At 43.0% G+C, this 17,792-nt stretch overlaps 1 protein-coding gene across 1 annotated transcript in view; it reads right to left on the reverse strand.

Moving 5' to 3' along the window:
- slc4a1ap (solute carrier family 4 member 1 adaptor protein) overlaps positions 1 to 17,792 on the reverse strand; it is a 149,723-nt gene that overhangs the window by 99,175 nt on the left and 32,756 nt on the right. Inside the window, exons 3-4 of the mRNA XM_060849116.1 lie at positions 11,130 to 11,325; positions 7,855 to 7,977 (exon numbers count right to left, since the gene is read on the reverse strand). Coding sequence (XP_060705099.1) covers positions 7,855 to 7,977; positions 11,130 to 11,325 — 319 coding nt within the window. The remainder of the gene's footprint in view (positions 1 to 7,854; positions 7,978 to 11,129; positions 11,326 to 17,792) is intronic.

Consider the following 17,792-nt stretch of genomic DNA (forward strand, 5'->3'; position numbering starts at 1 on the left):
GAGATGGAATAGAAGACCAAAAGGTTTAGAAGCAGACTGTTCAGTCCATCAAGTCTGCTCTGCCATTCAATAAGATCATGGCTGATGTGATAATCCTCAACTCCACTTCCCTGCCTTTTCCCCATAATCCTCGATTCCCTGATAACGATGTGGAAAAATGTGTGGTTATTTACTTTGGTAGGAAGAACAAATTTTGAGAGTATTTCTTAAATGATGAGAAGTCAGAAAGTTAATGGACTGTTAGTCTTGATCATTAGAGGATTTGACTATAGTGAAGTCTTACTTTTTCCAAATTTACAGTCTGGGTGTCTAGGTAATACTGTTGTCCTTTGAAGGACCTCACATCACTCAAAGGGAAACCCCCCTCTCTCAAAGAAGGAAATACCCCATACATCTAGGTATGGCGATGACAATTTTCATTTCCACTGCACACTTACTATTTAATTTGATTTGATTTATTATTGCTGAAAATGCACAGCGGGTCAGGCAGCATCCAAGGAACAAGAAATTCGACATTTCGGGCATTTCCTGTTCCTTGGATGCTGCCTGACCTGCTGCGCTTTTCCAGCAAAACATTTTCAGCTCTGATCTCCAGCATCTGCAGACCTCACTTTCTCCTTTGATTTATTATTGTCATGTGCTGAGATTCTGAGTGAAAAGCATTGTTTAGCGTGCTAACCAGACTAATCATACTTTTCATAAGTACATCACAGTAATAGAACAGATTGCAGAATACAGTATTAAGCTACCAGAGAAGGCGCAGAGAAAGTTCAGCTCCAATTTATGAGCGGCCCGTTCATAAGTATGATAACAGCAAGGAAGAAGCTGTTTTTAAATCTGTTGGTACGTGTTTTTCAAACTTTTGTATCTTCTGCCAGACGGAAGAGAGATGAAGAGGGTATAGCAGGGTGGGAGGGACCTTTGATTATTTTGGCTGCTTTCCCAAGGTAGTGAGAAGTATCAATGGCCTAAATAGAAGGAGACTGATATTCGTGTTGGACTGGGCTACGTCCACAACTCTAATTTCTTGCAGTCTTGGGCATAGCAGTTGCCATACTGAGCTATGATAGAGCCATTTGGGTGCTTTCTATGGTACATCTTTAAAAATTGGTAAAAATTGTTTTGCACATGCTGAATTTCCTTAATAAAAACTGAAAGAACTGTGGATCAGAAACAAAGACAGAAGGAGCTGGAAAAGCTCATCAGGTCTGGCAGTATCTGTGAAGAGAAATCAAAGTTAATGTTTCAAATCCAGTGACCCTTCCTCAGAACCAGACCTGAAACGGTGACTTTGATTTTTCTTCACAGATGCTGCCAGACCTGCTGAGCTTTTCCGAATTTCCTTAGCTATCTAAGAAAGTTGAAGCTACGGGGTGATTTCTTGACTGCAGTGTTGAGGTGGATCGACCAGGATAAATTGCTGGTGATATTTAGTCCTAGAAACTGGAAGTTGTCGTCCAACTCCACCTCAGCACCATTGATACAGACACAGACATATCCTCCATGCCAATTCCTGAAATTGTTCACAATCCTTTACACCATGCCACTAAGCTGTCACTTTCCTGTACTCTTTTTGTTATTTGAGATCCGACCAACTAAAGTAGTCATCAGCAAATGTGTAAGTGGAATTAGAGTGGAAGTAGATCATATAATCGTGAGTTATAAGGAAGATAGCGAGCAGCTGAGCACGCAGTCTTGTGGGGCACCGGTGTTGAGGATTATGGTGGAGGACAACGGAAGGAAACAGCAATTGCACTTTACACATTTGTTCAATGCCCAGCCTCTTTCCCCTTAGTCAACTCTCAAACGTACACATTAATTTCAGAGTTGTCCTCCAAGTCAACTGCACAGGCTTTGACCTTCCCCATATTCCCATCCAACTGTCTATCTGTTAATCTCCCCCATTCGCCTTCGGCGCTAGGTGCACTGTGACAAATGTGCTAGACATGGTCATGCAATTTCCACCCACTAAAGCCAGGATGTTGATGAAAAACAATGACTTCCTACATTATCCTGTTCCCTTCTACACATTATTGTTTCCCCTATCCCCTTTTATGTTGAGTTGGTCTCTCCCTTCACAACTGTTATCCAGCATCCTGCCTCCAACTCTACAGTTGAATTCCCTGGCTTCACTCCTGTAGCAGTGGTCCCTGATAATCCCCTCCTTTCCCTCAAACAGGATAACAATTGTTTATTCGACTGAATGCAAGAAGAGTCAGCCTTATCAGTCTAAACCTAAAACTCTGCAAAGGTTTCCAACTTTTATACACACTTAGTAAAATGTATTAAATTCTTATCTGATCAATGCAAACCATATGTTGCTCAGATGTCTCAGCACTAGTTTACTTATTTGGCACAATACATAAAACAGGCATAGTCTGCATTTTACCCAAGGCTTTCTCATCTTTGCTGATAGCTTGGTCTATCCTTTGGTCTGCTTCTCAACATCGATGATTCTTCAGCTTTGTCCCATTTACTTTTACTAAAAGCATTTGTGACTGGAAATACAACCCTTAATGAAACCAAGTCAACTCCTTCAATGTTCAACTTGTGATAAGGTAGAGTAGAGTAAAGGCTTGGGAAAAAATAATTGTAAAAGAGAAAAATGTTAACATGCAGCTTCCCACTCTTCCCAACCAAATCATTTATATCACATGAGCACAGTCCTTCGATAATGTGGAGGTGTTCAAAGAAGTCATAAAGGGTGTTAACTGCACACTATTAGGGTGAAAGCCACCCAATATCATAGCAAACAAATTTCCACCCTAAAGCAACACAGAGCTCCACACTGTCTGACCAAGATGGTCAAAGGACCAGTCCAGGCTTTGGTTTATGTCAAATTAATTGATTGCGTCAATATTGCTTTCATTAACCAGAATTAGTAGTGCTTTGTAAACTAAATTAAAATTAGGGTTAATGTTCTTACTATAGCAGGTAAGGTATCACTTAGGTCTATCACATCCTAATCATGATGCTTCTTCTACAACCCCCCCACCCCCTCACCCCTCCGACCCCCGCAAGGAAACATGGATACAATGCAGTGTTGGACCATGGCACTACAGATTGTGGTGGGTCGTAATGCCGTGAATAGTCCTCAGGGAGTCATAGATGGATATATAAATTGGTTCAGCGAAAAATCATCACAGCAGAAGGAGCTGAATTGTGACTGAACTATGATTACTTGTATTCATAATGCCAACTTATATACAAGCACACAACGTTTAAAAAGAGGATTTCACAATTACAATTATTTTAGTGTGAAACTAATGGTAAAATGCTGCAAAATGCTATTCTCATTAATTTACAGAATAGAAATAAATGTTTTATTGCAATCTCTGCTTTACATTAAAGCCCACAGATCACACATCAGTCTGATTTCATGAAATTTTTGATCATTGAGAGAGAATACTCATGAATTTTATAAACTAAGAGATTGAGTTATCTCATGGCCTATTTGTTCTATATCTTATTAAGGTCTTTTCTCCTTAATTCCACAACACAGTTACATTTTACAGGAGATGATGGTTATGGGAGGCTGGATCCAAAACTTTAAAAAAAAATTGTAGTCTTGACAGTGCTTTTTCCACATTTCAGTAATGTGCGCACACGTTCAGTTGTTTGAATGCATCAGAGCAGCTGTACGTGTTACCTAGGATCAGTCTTGTTACTTTTTTCTGACTATTTTGAAATGTCTTCGCGTGTTGCTGCATATTCAACAATAAATCTTGCACAACTATTAAGTGTAATTTTGACAGTTTGTGGTGTGTTTTGGTGCTTGAGGAGACACAGCATGTAAACTCACCCAACTGCTCTCTTAAGTGCATCATGCACCTGATTATCCTACGTGAAACCACTTTGAAAGTATACCCCCAGAAACCAAATATACACTTATGTCATCATATCTTTTTTTTTGATAGAGGGCAAAATAGTCGTTGTTGTTGTGCATGAAACAATTCCATGACATTGCACTGCACCTCTATGGGCACAATCTCATGTGATTCATTGCTGCTCATTCAATCAAAGTAATTGCCCCTTATGACATGTAGCTTTGATTATGACTCTCCCAAACAGGTGTGGCTATCCGTACATTGATAACAATGTTTAGGGATGATAAATCAATACAAGCATTGTTTATGATGTTCAAAAGTCTAATAGTATCTAACTTAGTTTCTGAATGGGAGCAAGATCATGGCATTATCCAAAAGGAAGAACTTGATTCATATTGAAAGGATTATTGACAACATTGAGACACACAATACAGTACACATGATGGGCTCACTCCTGATTGTTGACCTACACAGTTAAAATCAGTTGGCAATACTATCGACATAAAAATAGAAAATGCTTGTGAAATTCAGCAGGTATGACAACATCTGTGGAGTCAGAAAAAGAGTTAATGTTTCAATTCTGCTATGACATTTTCAGAGTGAAGAGAAGTGGAAGTCTGATGCGTTTAATGCCACTGAAAAATTGGAAACAGCAAGTTAAACAGAAAGGAGAGAACGGAAAAGTCTCTGGCCTCATCCTGCAGCAATGCAAGTTGAAGAAATATCGCCTTATTTTCCATTATGCACTTTACAGTCTTTTGGATTCAGAATTGCCTTCAACAATTTTAGACCATAAACTTTGTGATACCTTTTGATACATTTCGGGCACAAGCCCTTCATCAGGAATTCCTGATGAAGGGCTTGTGCCCGAAACATTGAATTTCCTGTTCCTTGGATGCTGCCTGACCTGCTGCACTTTAACCAGCAACACATTTTCAGCTCTGATCTCCAGCATCTGCAGACCTCACTTTTTACTCGATACCTTTTGATACCCTAACCTCCCCAACGGCTGGTTTCTGTGTTTTTATTTTCAACAGACCCGATCTATACTCTGCTATTTTCACTTATTCTGGATCCGAGAGATTGGGGATAAAGATGAGATGTTAAACTCTCTCTCAATGGATCATTTAGATCCATTGCATTATGTCAAAGGTGGTGAACAAGGAACATCCCCCTGTGGCCTTGCCGGTATTTATCTCTCAATCAGCATCACTAAGACATGTTATTTGATCATTATTGTTTGCTGTTTGCACAAGCTGTGTGTGTAGCTCGAGTGAGACACTGGAAAAAGCACAGCAGGTCAGGCAGCATCTGAGCAGCAGGAGAGTGGACACTTCAGGCAGGACCTCTCATCAGGGCTGATGAGGGATCCTGGCCAAAATGTCGACTCTCCTGGTCCTTAGATGCTGCCCGGCCTGCTGTGTGCTTCTTCCAGCACCACATTGTACCTACACTGACTCACCACCATCGACAGTCCTCACTATCTCCAAGCTTTGTGTACACAGATTGGCTGCGACATTTCCTACATCACAAAAGTTACTATGCTTAAAAAGTAGTTTGATGGCTGTCAAGCAGTTGAACTGTGAAAAGTGCTGTGAAACATCGGTTTTAGTTTACTGCACCAAAAGGTGACAATATCCTCCATCTTTGAGGTTGAAGCAAACCGACTGATTACTTGTTTCAATAACTCAGGATCTTCATTTTCTTATTATAGACAATATACTTCCAGGTTTTCTGATGCAGATGTGCAATTTTTCATTTTACTGGTCAATGGTTCATGATTTTTAGAAGTGGTGCAAGGATTTGGAACAGATTAATTAAATCTAATCATTCAGGCCCCAATTTATTATTTCAAAGCTTTAATTGTGGTCTTTTAACCAGAGTTACCTGAGAATTAATTGCATTTACTTAAATGGACAATGAATGTCAAGAATAGTGTTCACAATAAGGCGTGCCCAATACTAAAATTAAATTATAATTAAAAAACATGCATTTATGTAGCACCTTTAATGTAATGCCTTCACAGAAGTTTTATCGAATAAAATTTGATACTGAGCAACATTGACCAAAATGCTTGTTCATAGATCTGTGTTTCAAGGGCTCTTAAAGGAGGAGGGAGGTGGTAGTGTTAAGGGAAGAATCAGTGCTGGGTCCGCTGCTTTTTGTCATGATTTGGATGTGAATGTTGGTGGTATGATTAGTAAGCTTGCAGGTGACACCAAAATTCGTAGTACATTTGATAGTGAAGAAGGTTACCTCACAGTACATGACCTTGATCAGATGGGCTGGGGAGTGGCAAATGGAGTTTAATTTAGATAAATGGGAGGTGTTGCATTTCGGTAAGGCAATCAGGGCAGGGTTTATAAACTTAATGGTAAGGTCCTGGATGGTGCAGGTTCATAGTTCCTTGAAAGTGGAGTCAGAGGGAATCGAGGTGGTGAAGACAGTGTTTGGTACACTTGTCTTTATTGGTCAGTGCATTGGATATAGGAGTTCGGAGGTCATGTTGCCGCTGTACAGGTCATTGGTTAGGCCACTTTTGGAATGCTGTGTTCAATTCTAATCTCTCAAGATGTTGTGAAACTTGAAAGTGTCCAGAAAAAATTTACAAGGATGTTGCCAGGGTTGGAGGGTGAGGAGAGGCTGAACAGACCAGGGCTATTTTCCTTGGAGCATCAGAAGCTGAGGAGTGACCTTACAGAGGTTTAATAAATCATGAGAGGCATGGATAAGGTGAATAGCCAATGTCTTTTTCCTATGTAGAGGGCACAGGCTTCAAGATAAGGGGGAAAAAGATTTAAAAGGCACCTTAGGGGCAATGTTCTCATGCGGAGTATGCTGCATGTATTGAAGGAGCTGCCGAGGAAGTGGTGGATGCTGGTACAATTACAACATTTAAAAGGCATCTGGGTAATGATACATGAATAGGGAGGGTTTTGAGGAGTATAGGCCAAATACTGGCAAATGGGACTAGATTAATTTAGGATATCTGGTCGGCTAGACAAATTGGACTATTTGTGTTTTACAACTGTACAACTATGAATTAATTGAATAATTTAGGGCCAAGGTAAACGAAGACATGATCATCTCTGATGCAGCAAGGATTTATCAGAGGCCAGAATTAAGACCATAACACATAAGAATGGAAGTAAGGCCATTCGGCCCATTGAGTCCACTCCACCATTCAATCATGGCTAATGGATATTTCAACACCACTTACTTGCATTCTCCCCGAATTGAAGGACCACAGAGAACTTAGACACTTAAGTAGTGGGCGGCAACGCCAGAGACCCGGGTTCAATTCCCGACTCCGGCGACTGTCTGTGTGGAGTTTGCATATTCTCCCCATGTCTGCGTGGGTTTCCTCCGGATACTCCGGTTTCCTCCCACAGTCCAAAGATGTGCGAGTCAGGTGAATTGGCCATGCTAAATTGCCCGTAGTATTAGATAAGGGGTAAATGTAGGGGTATGGGTTGGTTGCGCTTCGGCGGGTCGGTGTGGTCTTGTTGGGTCGAAGGGCCTGTTTCCACACTGTAAGTAATCTAATCTAATCTTAAGTGCTGGAGGAGTTTATAGAGATATGGAAGGGCAAGGTTACGGCAAGTAGAATCATGAATGTGAATTTTTAAAAAGCTGACCACTAGGTTTAAACTCAGATTTTTTACCCCTGAAGGTCTCGAGTATCTGACTCCACCTAGGACATGATGACTTTGTTGTGATGTTTGACCATGGAAGGCATCAAATTGACAATTAATGTCTGCGTTAACAAATGAAGAAATGCTGAAGGGACAAGGAACTGGAAAGCTGACAGATTAAGCAGATTGCATTCCAACAAAGTCTTTTGCCTTCAGGAAAGGCTGGAGGAAACTAAAAATGAAAAGTAAGATCACATAACCTGGCTGCTTTAATGCATAAAATATTACATTTATTGAAATAATGTTATCTTTCCTGACACTGAGACAGTTTTTAATTCTGCAGTGGTCGTTTCATTTTCTGGTAGCAGAGACTTTGTTTGGAAAAAACATACCTTCCCTATCAAAGAAACCCTGGAGTGCTTTCTTCGGGTCTTTGATATAAAAAGCTTCGCGGTCCTCCTGGAATTCAATGGAATATGGGTTGTCTTCACTTTCATCTTCCACTGCATCCTCAACTGTTGAAATATTAAAAAATAAATTCACAAATTTAGCAGACACAACCTACTTTATATGCTAATTCATTGAACTGTAGATCACTGGCTGCCAAGTGAGATACAGTCTCACTTCTGATGGTCTTGGACCAAGTCTAGCAAAAGGAAATAGTTGGGTGCAAATGGGAAGGGAGGGAAACAGTGAGACGGAAGAAGCTAAATTATTTTTCTGGTTGAACTTGATGGGGACTCATTCATCAATCAACATGTTCACTTTTTACTGATGACAGTTTTCATTCCACAAATATTTTATCTTTTTTTTTCTTGATTGGGTTTACTTCTTTAGTGGTAATGTGTTAAATGTTGCAGGGTGGGGCTGATGGTGGCCCAAAATATTAAATGGAGGGTAGAGACAGGGAAAGAAAAGGGAAACACTGAAGGAAAGTTGTCCATTTCTAAATACTGAATAGCTTCACTATCATCTGGTCTCCGTTGACTGCAACATGTAGGTCCCCTGCACTCTGTTGCATAAACACACTGATCTTGAGAAATTTGTCACATCTCAGTCACCTGGAAAATGACTCCTTGCATAAGCCTTTACTGAAAATGTACAATGCAGAAACCTGACAACATGATGATAGGATGGTGCATCAATGCCACAGACTTGGCACAAGATATACTGGGATGAAGAAATCCCCTCAAAACAGTTGGTCATCTATCCAACTGGCTCCTTTATTTTTACAGCATATGGGTCCTTGTATGCAACATTACCTTTTACTCAAGATTGTGAACTGATACCTCTATTTATACATCAAAAAACAATTCAGACTCTACTTACCTAACAGAGCTTAGAGCAAGCAATGGTTGACTTGAATGTGCACAGCAATTAATGAAGGTCAAAAAACACTAATCAGAATGGCTCATGTTTCCGAGCTTGGTTATCGAAACATAGAATGGTGATAGCCCAGGACAGGCCATTTAGCCTACAGTGTGAGGTAGCTGAATAAACTAGCCACCCATTTCAACTCCTTATTTCAGTACCTGATCTACAGGTGACATCCCTTCAGGCACAGATCCAGATTTCCTCAGGGATTCCTTCTCAGTCATGAAGCTGAGCAGCAAATTCCAAGCATTTAACACCCTCTGTGTGAAAAGGTTTTCTCTACATCCATACCCTTCGTTATTTCACACACCTCAATTAGGTCACCCCTTAGCCTTCTCTGTTCCATTCAAAAGTCTAGTCTGTGCAATCATTCCTCACAGCAACAATTTTCATGCCCTGACAACACACATGAAAAGCTCCTCCATCCACCCTCTCCCAAAGCAATTTTGTACTTCCTGTAATGTGATGACCAGGACTGCACACAAAATTCCAGTAGTGGCCTAACTAGCATTTTATATTTCCCATATTATATCCCATAAAGGAAAGCATCTAGAATCATAGAGATGTACAGCATGGAAACAGACCATTCAGTCCAACCTGTCCATGCCAACCAGATATCCCAACCCAATCTAGTCCCATCTGCCAGCGCCCGCCCATATCCCTCCAAACCCTTCCTATTCATATACCCATCCAAATGCCTCTTAAATGTTGCAATTGTACCAGCCTCCACCACTTCCTTTGGCAGCTCATTCCATACATGTACCACCCTCTGCGTGAAAAAGTAGCCCCTTAGGTCTCTTTCATATCTTTCCCCTCTCACCCTAAACCTATGCCCTCTTGTTTTGGACTCCCTGACTCTATCCATGCCTCTCATAATTTTATAAACCTCTATAAGTCACCCCTCGACCTCCGACGCTCCAGGGAAAACAGCCCCAGTCTGTTCAGCCTCTCCTCATAAGTCAAATCCTCCAACCATGGCAACATCAACTCCAAGATAGTATGTTACCTCCCTCGTGCCAGGGGTGTCACGGAATAGCTACAGGGCATTCTGAAAGGCAAGGTCAGAGAGAGATCGCAGTACATATTGGTATCAATGGCAGAGGCAGAACAAAAGGATGAGATTCTCTAAGCAGAACTTTGGAAACTAGGAAGCACATTTGAGAATAGGATTCAAAAGGCAGTAATTGCTGGCACCACATGCTCGTGAGCAAAGAATAGGTCCAGATGAATGCACAGCTGGTACAGAGGGAACAGTGTTGTGGTTCTGGAGCATTACAATCATTTCTGGGGGCAGTAGGACCTGTACAAGGTGGATGAGTTGCAATTAAACAAGAGTAGGACCAGAATCATTGAGGGGAGGCTTGCAAGTCTAATAGACCTTCACCACTTCATTGGCCAGTTCTGCCACCGACAGGTTCCAATAGACAAACAGTATAAGGCTTCTGCTTTCCTCTGTTCTTCCCAATAACCTCCTGTTTATTGTACATTCTTTTGCTTTGTTCGCCCTCCCCAAATTGATATCCTTGCATTTCGACAGTTTGAATTCCACTTTCTACTTTTCTGCCCAATCAACAGTAATAAATTCACCATGCAGAACTCTTCAGGATTTTTAAAGGTGTTGCCTACACATCTAATGCAAACCTAAATCAAAGACAGAAATGCAGGGGGTTGAGTGTCTTTCGCACTTCCTGTCACAGAGAGGTGTGGGGGCAGAACCCTTGTGTATATTCAGGGCTAAGACAGATTCTTGATCATAGGGGAAATCAAGGATCAAGGGGAAAGGGAAGCAAAGCGGATGCGAAGTATGCCAGATCATTCATTACCCTATCGAAAGGCAGATCAGGCTGGAGGGACCAAATGGCCTACTCCTGTTCCTCTTTCTCATGGCCTAATATATGACACAGCCATGCGGCTCAAAACTGCCCTCTGGGCAATTAGGGTGGCTGGTCTAGCCAGCAACACCCACATCACACAAAGTAAAAATCCTCTGTTACTTCTTCAAAGTTTCCTCCAGGTTAGTTAGACATAATTTTCCTGCAACAAATTCATGTTGACTCTTCCAAATTAATCCATATTTTCCCATGTGGCTGACAAGAGAGAGCAGCCCTATGGTCCAGTAGGACTACGACCATTTTTGCTCTTAATCCTACTGTATATAATTGTTTCTGGAAGTGTGTCTACCATTGTAGTTGAACTGATTAGACAGACATTGCTGGGCTTATCTTTAGATTTTTTTTGAATCAGCTCATTAAGCTGGCAATTCTCCAGCCCTCTACGTTGTGGGTGCACCTACCAATTCCCCACGTACAACCAGTGACACTGCTGGCTGCAGGTGGCCTGGGCTGTTCCACTGACTCAACATCCGCACTTTCGTCCTCATCAGAATCTTCACCCAGCATTCGTTTCTCCAGCTGCTTGTGCTGCTGGCTCCTCTGCACCAGCTCAGTCACAGTGAAATCAGATTCCTCATCTTCATCCTCTTCTGGGCCCTGCACACAAATAGCATCATGAAATTTAAAATAAATCTGGAAGATCATAGGATCCTCCTTTAATAACCCGACCAGTCCCATAATACAACTTTAGGACAAAACTCCAGGGATACTTCATTTCAGTTATCCCAGTTTCGTGTTTAAAGTTGAGGTGGCATTGTTCTTGGGTCACTCAAATTAACTGGTTTAAAAAACTGCCCAATAGAACAAATGATAAGTCAGTTTGCGAAGCTAACAAGAACTTACAACAATAAACGTAAAAGAGGGTAACTGCATTGGATAACTGTAACAGTGGCTGCATGGACTGCCTGAGAAATTAGGTTACTATATCACTCTGCCACTCTTTTAACAACATAAATATTTACTTCTATTTGATGCAGGGCTGCAGGAATAGATATGGTTCTGAGGGCTGAAGGGCTCAAAGGGTGTGGGAAGAAAGCAGGAACAGGATACTGAATTAAATGGTCACTCATGATTGTATTGAATGACAGAGCGGGCTGGAGGGGCCAAATAGCCGAGTCTGACTCCTATTTTCTATACAAGAGAAATAAACCAGAACTATCTAGTTATATCTTATTAAAAAATAATCTCTCATTTCATGCATTGATTAAAGGTAGTAGTTATGGAAACAGATGGCCAAAATAAAATTACATCAACAAACAAGGTGTATTAGTGGGAGGGTACATGGTGCAAAGATTTATCTAAATTCTCTAACAATTTTACATTTCATACTCTCGCTCTGTTTTGTTCTTTTCTCTGAATGCTTTCTTCCTGGAGCTTGAATTGAGAGAGTGTTAAAGTGGCAACCGGCATTCATGAATGTGAATGGATCTGAAGAGGAGGGACATAACAAACCAGGAGGATGACAAGTGGTTCACATGTCTTGGTAATTAGTACATGCTTTTGCCTTTCTCTCAGTTTGACTAGAAGCTGGGCAGGTGTTACCCAATCTTATTAGATTAGATTACTTACAGTGTGAAAACAGGCCCTTCTGTCCAACAAGTCCACACTGACCCGCCGAAGCGCAACCCACCCAGACCCATTCCCCAACATTTACCCCTTCACCTAACACTACGGGCAAGTTAGCATGGTCAATTCACCTAACCTGCACACTACTGGACTGTGGGAGGAAACCGGAGTACCCGGAGGAAACCCACGCAGACATGGGGAGAACATGCAAACTCTACAGACGCCGAAGGCGGGTATTGAACCCGGATCTCTGGTGCTGTGAGACAGCAGTGCTAACCACTATGCCACCGTGCCAACTCATTACCTACAGCGATCTCAGAAATCATCCCATTTGTGCCTTTTACATGTCCCTGGTTTTCATTGTTCCATCATTGACATTGTACAAACACTTGCTCAGTTCATAAGCACTGGAATTTCTCCCTGAATCGATCGGTCTTTCTCTCCTCATTTACATAAACCCATTGATTAAGCCCTGTCCTAACATTAGCACATATGGCTTTGTGACAATTTTTAATGATCATTTTGTGTCCCGACAAAGCATCCTGGGATGGGTACTACAGCAAGGCACTTAAATACAAGATTTGGTGCATTTGTATAACCCAGCATCAAGTTTGCTTTTCCAATGATTGGGTGGGCAGCAGTGAGGGAATTAGGAGAGAAATATCTGTGACTGAAACATAGGATGCAAAGGCTCACTAGCAAAGTAAAGATAGCTGAGCATCACCAGAAATACCTTTTGACAGAAAGTAACTGCCTCAGAAATAACATGATAAGAATGGTACTGGATAAGCTGAAGAAATGATATATAAATCAGAGTCATACAGCATGGAAAAGACATTTTGGCCCAACTACTTCATGCCAACCATGTCCCCAAACTAAACAAATCCCATTTGTCTGCATTTGGCCCTTTTTCATCCAAACCTATTCTATTTATGTATTTATCCAAATGTCTTATAAAAGCTCTAACCTCGCATCCACCACTTTGTTTGGCAGTTCATTCCACACAGAAACCACTCTGTAAAAAAAAAAATGCCCTTTTTAACTCTCTCACATCTTAAAATTATTTTCCCTCCTTTTGAACACCCCTACCCTCGGGAAAAGGCCTTTGCTATTCACCTTATCCATGTGTCTCACGAGTTTATAAACCTCTCCGAGGTTACCCCTCATCCTCCTACACTCCTGTGGAAAATTTCTGAGCCTATTTTATGACTCAAGTCCTCCATTCCTGACAGCATCCTGGAAAATCTTTTCTGGATCCTCTCCAGCATAATATCCTTCTCATAGAGGGGTAACATTCTGTGATGTCATGGATTCAAAGGCTCATGGTGCACGGAACAAATGCTAAAACATTTTTTCACATTTAAAAATAAAAATTACAAAAACATTTATAAATAAAGTGCCTACCATTTAAGTCTGCAATGTGTTGAGGGACAGCATAAAAAACAAAGAAAAAGCTGCACCGGCAAAAGGGGACCTCTTCATGCAACTGTGGTATGGCAGGATACAAAGTGTGGGGAAACTATTGGGAGGTTGTAGGGGTGTAGACTTTCTCAAAGGCTACAGCAGAAATAAACAAAGGGCAAAAGTTACCCTGGACTTTTGGTGAACAGGTCTGGTATTGACCAAGGCAAAAAAAAACAGTAAATCCAAAGATACCTGGATACCACAGAGAATGTGCAGATGGGAAATTCCAAAAATCATAGCAAAACGGTTGGAGACCGGACATAAAAAGAAATTGAAGCACACTAAGCCAAACATAGGAAAAATAAAAAGATGCTGACAGAGTGACATCAAAATCGATACAGAGAGAGGAACACCAGAACCTGAGGGGTTTAAATAGAAGGCTTCAATATCTCCACCACATGCAAGCATAACATATTTTAACAGTTAATCAATTCATTGAAGAATTGAACAGCTTGGAGGTAAGGGAGCATGAGGGTCAAGTAGTAAGGTGAAATGACACCTACAGGGGCAGGAGTACTTGGGAAAGAGCAGACTGGCAAGTAGCTAGCGAACAAATTAGGGCAAGTCTTGACTTCAAATCTGTTCTGCTGAGATCCAAATGTAAGATTGGACATTACGTTCATATCTGAATTCATATTCTGTCACGTGGGAACTCCAGACACTTCAACCATACTTATGTGGAGTGTTGTCAGTTGGAGGAGTTTGAGTTCCAGATTTCAGTGCTTGAACAGCAACTGGCATCACAATAGCCGATCTGAGGGGCTTTGTGGATAGCAGGTTATTGGAGGAGGATGGTCACCCTTCAGCTTAAGAGCACAGGCAGAAAAGGGAATGGCAGAAGGTCAGACAGACAAATGTGCACAAGTACAGGACATCGGAATACATTGTTCTTTAACCAGTTTTCAGTCCAGAATGCTGGTGAGGGTGCTGATTCTCTGGGGAGAACAGTCAAAGACTGGCATCATGTCTCATTCAGTCATACAGGGAACAAGATAATTGGGAAAGCAATAGTAATAGCAGGTGCTTCTGAAAGGATTATAATGATTCTGTGGTGATATGGTGCTAGGATCAAGGAAATCACAGAGCATCTGTGAAATATTGAAGGGAATTTACAGAATCCCAATAGTGCTGAAAGAAGTAATCCGCTCATTGAATGTGCGCCAATCCTCCGAAGATATCCCACTCAGACCCAGATCCCCACCCCTGTCTTATTTTATATCGCTAATCTACCTACCCTTCACATCAATTTAGCAGGGCCAGTCCACTTAATCGGCATTTCTTTGGACTGTGGTAGGAAGCCGGAGCTCCCAACTGAAACCCACACAGACTCGCCGGAGGCTGGAACCGCCTCTGGGTCACTGGCACTGGGTGAAACAGGAGTGCAAACCACTACACCACTCCAAATGCTAAACAAAGAGATGTCAACACTCACATTTGTAGCAGATAAGGTTCTGCAGGCAGATTTGAGAGATCTAGCATATACAGAACAACCTCGATTATTCGAACAAGACGGGTGGGGAGTGCTTTGTTCAGATAACGGATCGGGGGGTGGCAACAATAGCAGGAACAGGGTGCCCGTGGCAGCAGCATATAGGAGGAACAGGGTGACCGTGGTGGCGGCATATAGGAGGAACAGGGTGACCGTGGCGGCTGCATATAGGAGGAACAGGGTGACCGTGGTGGCGGCAATAGCAGGAACAGGGTGCCTGTGGTGGCTGCATACAGCAGGAACAGGATGCCCGTGGCGGAGGCATGCAGCAGGAACAGGGTGCCCGCGGTGGCTGCATGTAGCAGGAAAGGGTAGCTGTGGCAGTGTCAATAGCAGGAACAAGGTGCCCGTGGTGGCGGCATATAGGAGGAACAGGGTGACCTTGGCGGTGGCATATAGCAGGAACAGGGTTCCGGTGGCAGTGTCAATAGCAGGAACAGGGTGCCCGTGGTGGCGGCATATAGCAGGAACACGGTGACCGTGGCAGTGGCATATAGCAGGAACAGGGCTCCGGTGACAGTAGCAATAGCAGGAACAGGGTGCCCGTGGCAGTGGCATATACCAGGAACAGGGTGCCCATGACGATGGCAATAGCAGGAACAGGGTTTCCATGGCAGTGGCAAAAGCAGGAACTGAGTGCCCGTGGTGGCTGCGTATAGCGGGAGCAGGGTGCCCGTGGAGACGGCATATAGCAGGAACAGGGTGCCTGTGGTGGCAGCATGTAGCAGGAACAGGGTGCCCGTAGTGGCAGCATATAGCAGGAACAGGGTGCCCGTGGCAGTGGCATATACCAGGAACAGGGTGCCCATGGCGATGGCAATAGCAGGAACAGGGTTTCCATGGCAGTGGCAAAAGCAGGAACTGAGTGCCCGTGGTGGCTGCATATAGCGGGAGCAGGGTGCCCGTGGAGACGGCATATACCAGGAACAGGGTGCCTGTGGTGGCTGCATATAGCAGGAACAGTGTGCCCATGGTGGCAGCATATAGCAGGCACAGGGTGCCCGTGGCGGCGGCTATAGTAGGAACAGGGTGCCCGTGGTGGCTGCATATAGCAGGAACAGTGTGCCTGTGGTGGCAGCATGTAGCAGGAACAGGGTGCCCGTAGTGGCAGCATATAGCAGGAACAGGGTGCCCGTGGTGGTGGCATATAGCAGTAACAGGGTGCCTGTGGCGGTGGCAATAGCAGGAACAGGGTGTCCGCGGCAACTCTCTTCCTGCTCCCGCTGCCAGCTCTCGCTGATGCTTTTATTTAAATTTAATAAAATTTTTCCAGGGTTTTGAGATTTTGTTCGGATAACCTGAAATTCAGATAGAATATAGAACATAGAAAAATACAGTGCAGTACAGGCCCTTCGGCCCTCGATGTTGCGCCGATCCAAGCCCACCTAATCTACACTAGCCCACTTTCCTCCATATGCCTATCCAATGCCCGTTTAAATGCCCATAAAGACGGAGAGTCCATCACTATTACTGGTAGGGCATTCCATGAACTCACGACTCACTGAGTAAAGAATCTACCCCTAACATCAGTCCTATTCCTACCACCCCTTAATTTAAAGCTATGCCCCCTCGTTATATATGACTCCATAGGTGGAAAAAGGTTCTCACTGTCAACCCTATCTAAACCCCTAAACATCTTGTACACCTCTATCAAGTCACCCCTAAGCCTTCTTTTCTCCAATGAAAACAGCCCCAAGTGCCTCAGCCTTTCCTCATACGATCTTCCTACCATACCAGGCAACATCCTGGTAAACCTCCTCTGCACCCGTTCCAGTGCCTCCACATCCTTCCTATAGTACGGCGACCAAAACTGCACACAATACTCCAGATGCGGCCGCACCAGAGTCTTATACAATTGCAACATGATCTCAGGACTCCGGAACTCAATTCCTCTACCAATAAAAGCCAGTACACCGTATGCCTTCTTCACAGCACTATTTACCTGGGTGGCAACTTTCAGAGATTTGTGTACATGGACACCAAGATCCCTCTGCTCATCCACACTATCAAGTATCTGACCATTAGCCTAGTACTCCATCTTCTTGTTACTCTTACCAAAGTGAATCACTTCACATTTAGCTACATTGAACTCCATTTGCCACCTTTCTGCCCAGCTCTGCAGCTTATCTGTATCCCGCTGTAACCTGCCACATCCTTCCTCACTGTCAACAACTCCACCGACTTTTGTATCATCCGCAAACTTGCTCACCCAACCTTGTAGCCCCTCCTCCAGGTCATTTATAAAAATGACAAACAGCAATGGTCCCTAAACAGATCCTTGCGGAACACTGCTGGTAAACTGCACTCCAAGATGAACCTTTACCATCAACTACTACCCTCTGTCTTCTTCCAGCCAGCCAATTCCTAATCCAAACCTCCAACTCACCCTCAATGCCATACCTCCGTATTTTTTGCCGTAGCCTACCATGGGGAAATAACTGAGGTTGTACAGTAAATCAATCAGTAGGGCCTGAAAGATGGTAATTCCTCAACAACTCCTGGGGTCAGTGTGCACAGAAACAAGAGGTTTGTGCAAATGAATGTG

The sequence above is a fragment of the Hemiscyllium ocellatum genome, chromosome 3 (genome assembly GCF_020745735.1).
Source record: "Hemiscyllium ocellatum isolate sHemOce1 chromosome 3, sHemOce1.pat.X.cur, whole genome shotgun sequence".
NCBI lineage: Eukaryota > Metazoa > Chordata > Chondrichthyes > Orectolobiformes > Hemiscylliidae > Hemiscyllium > Hemiscyllium ocellatum.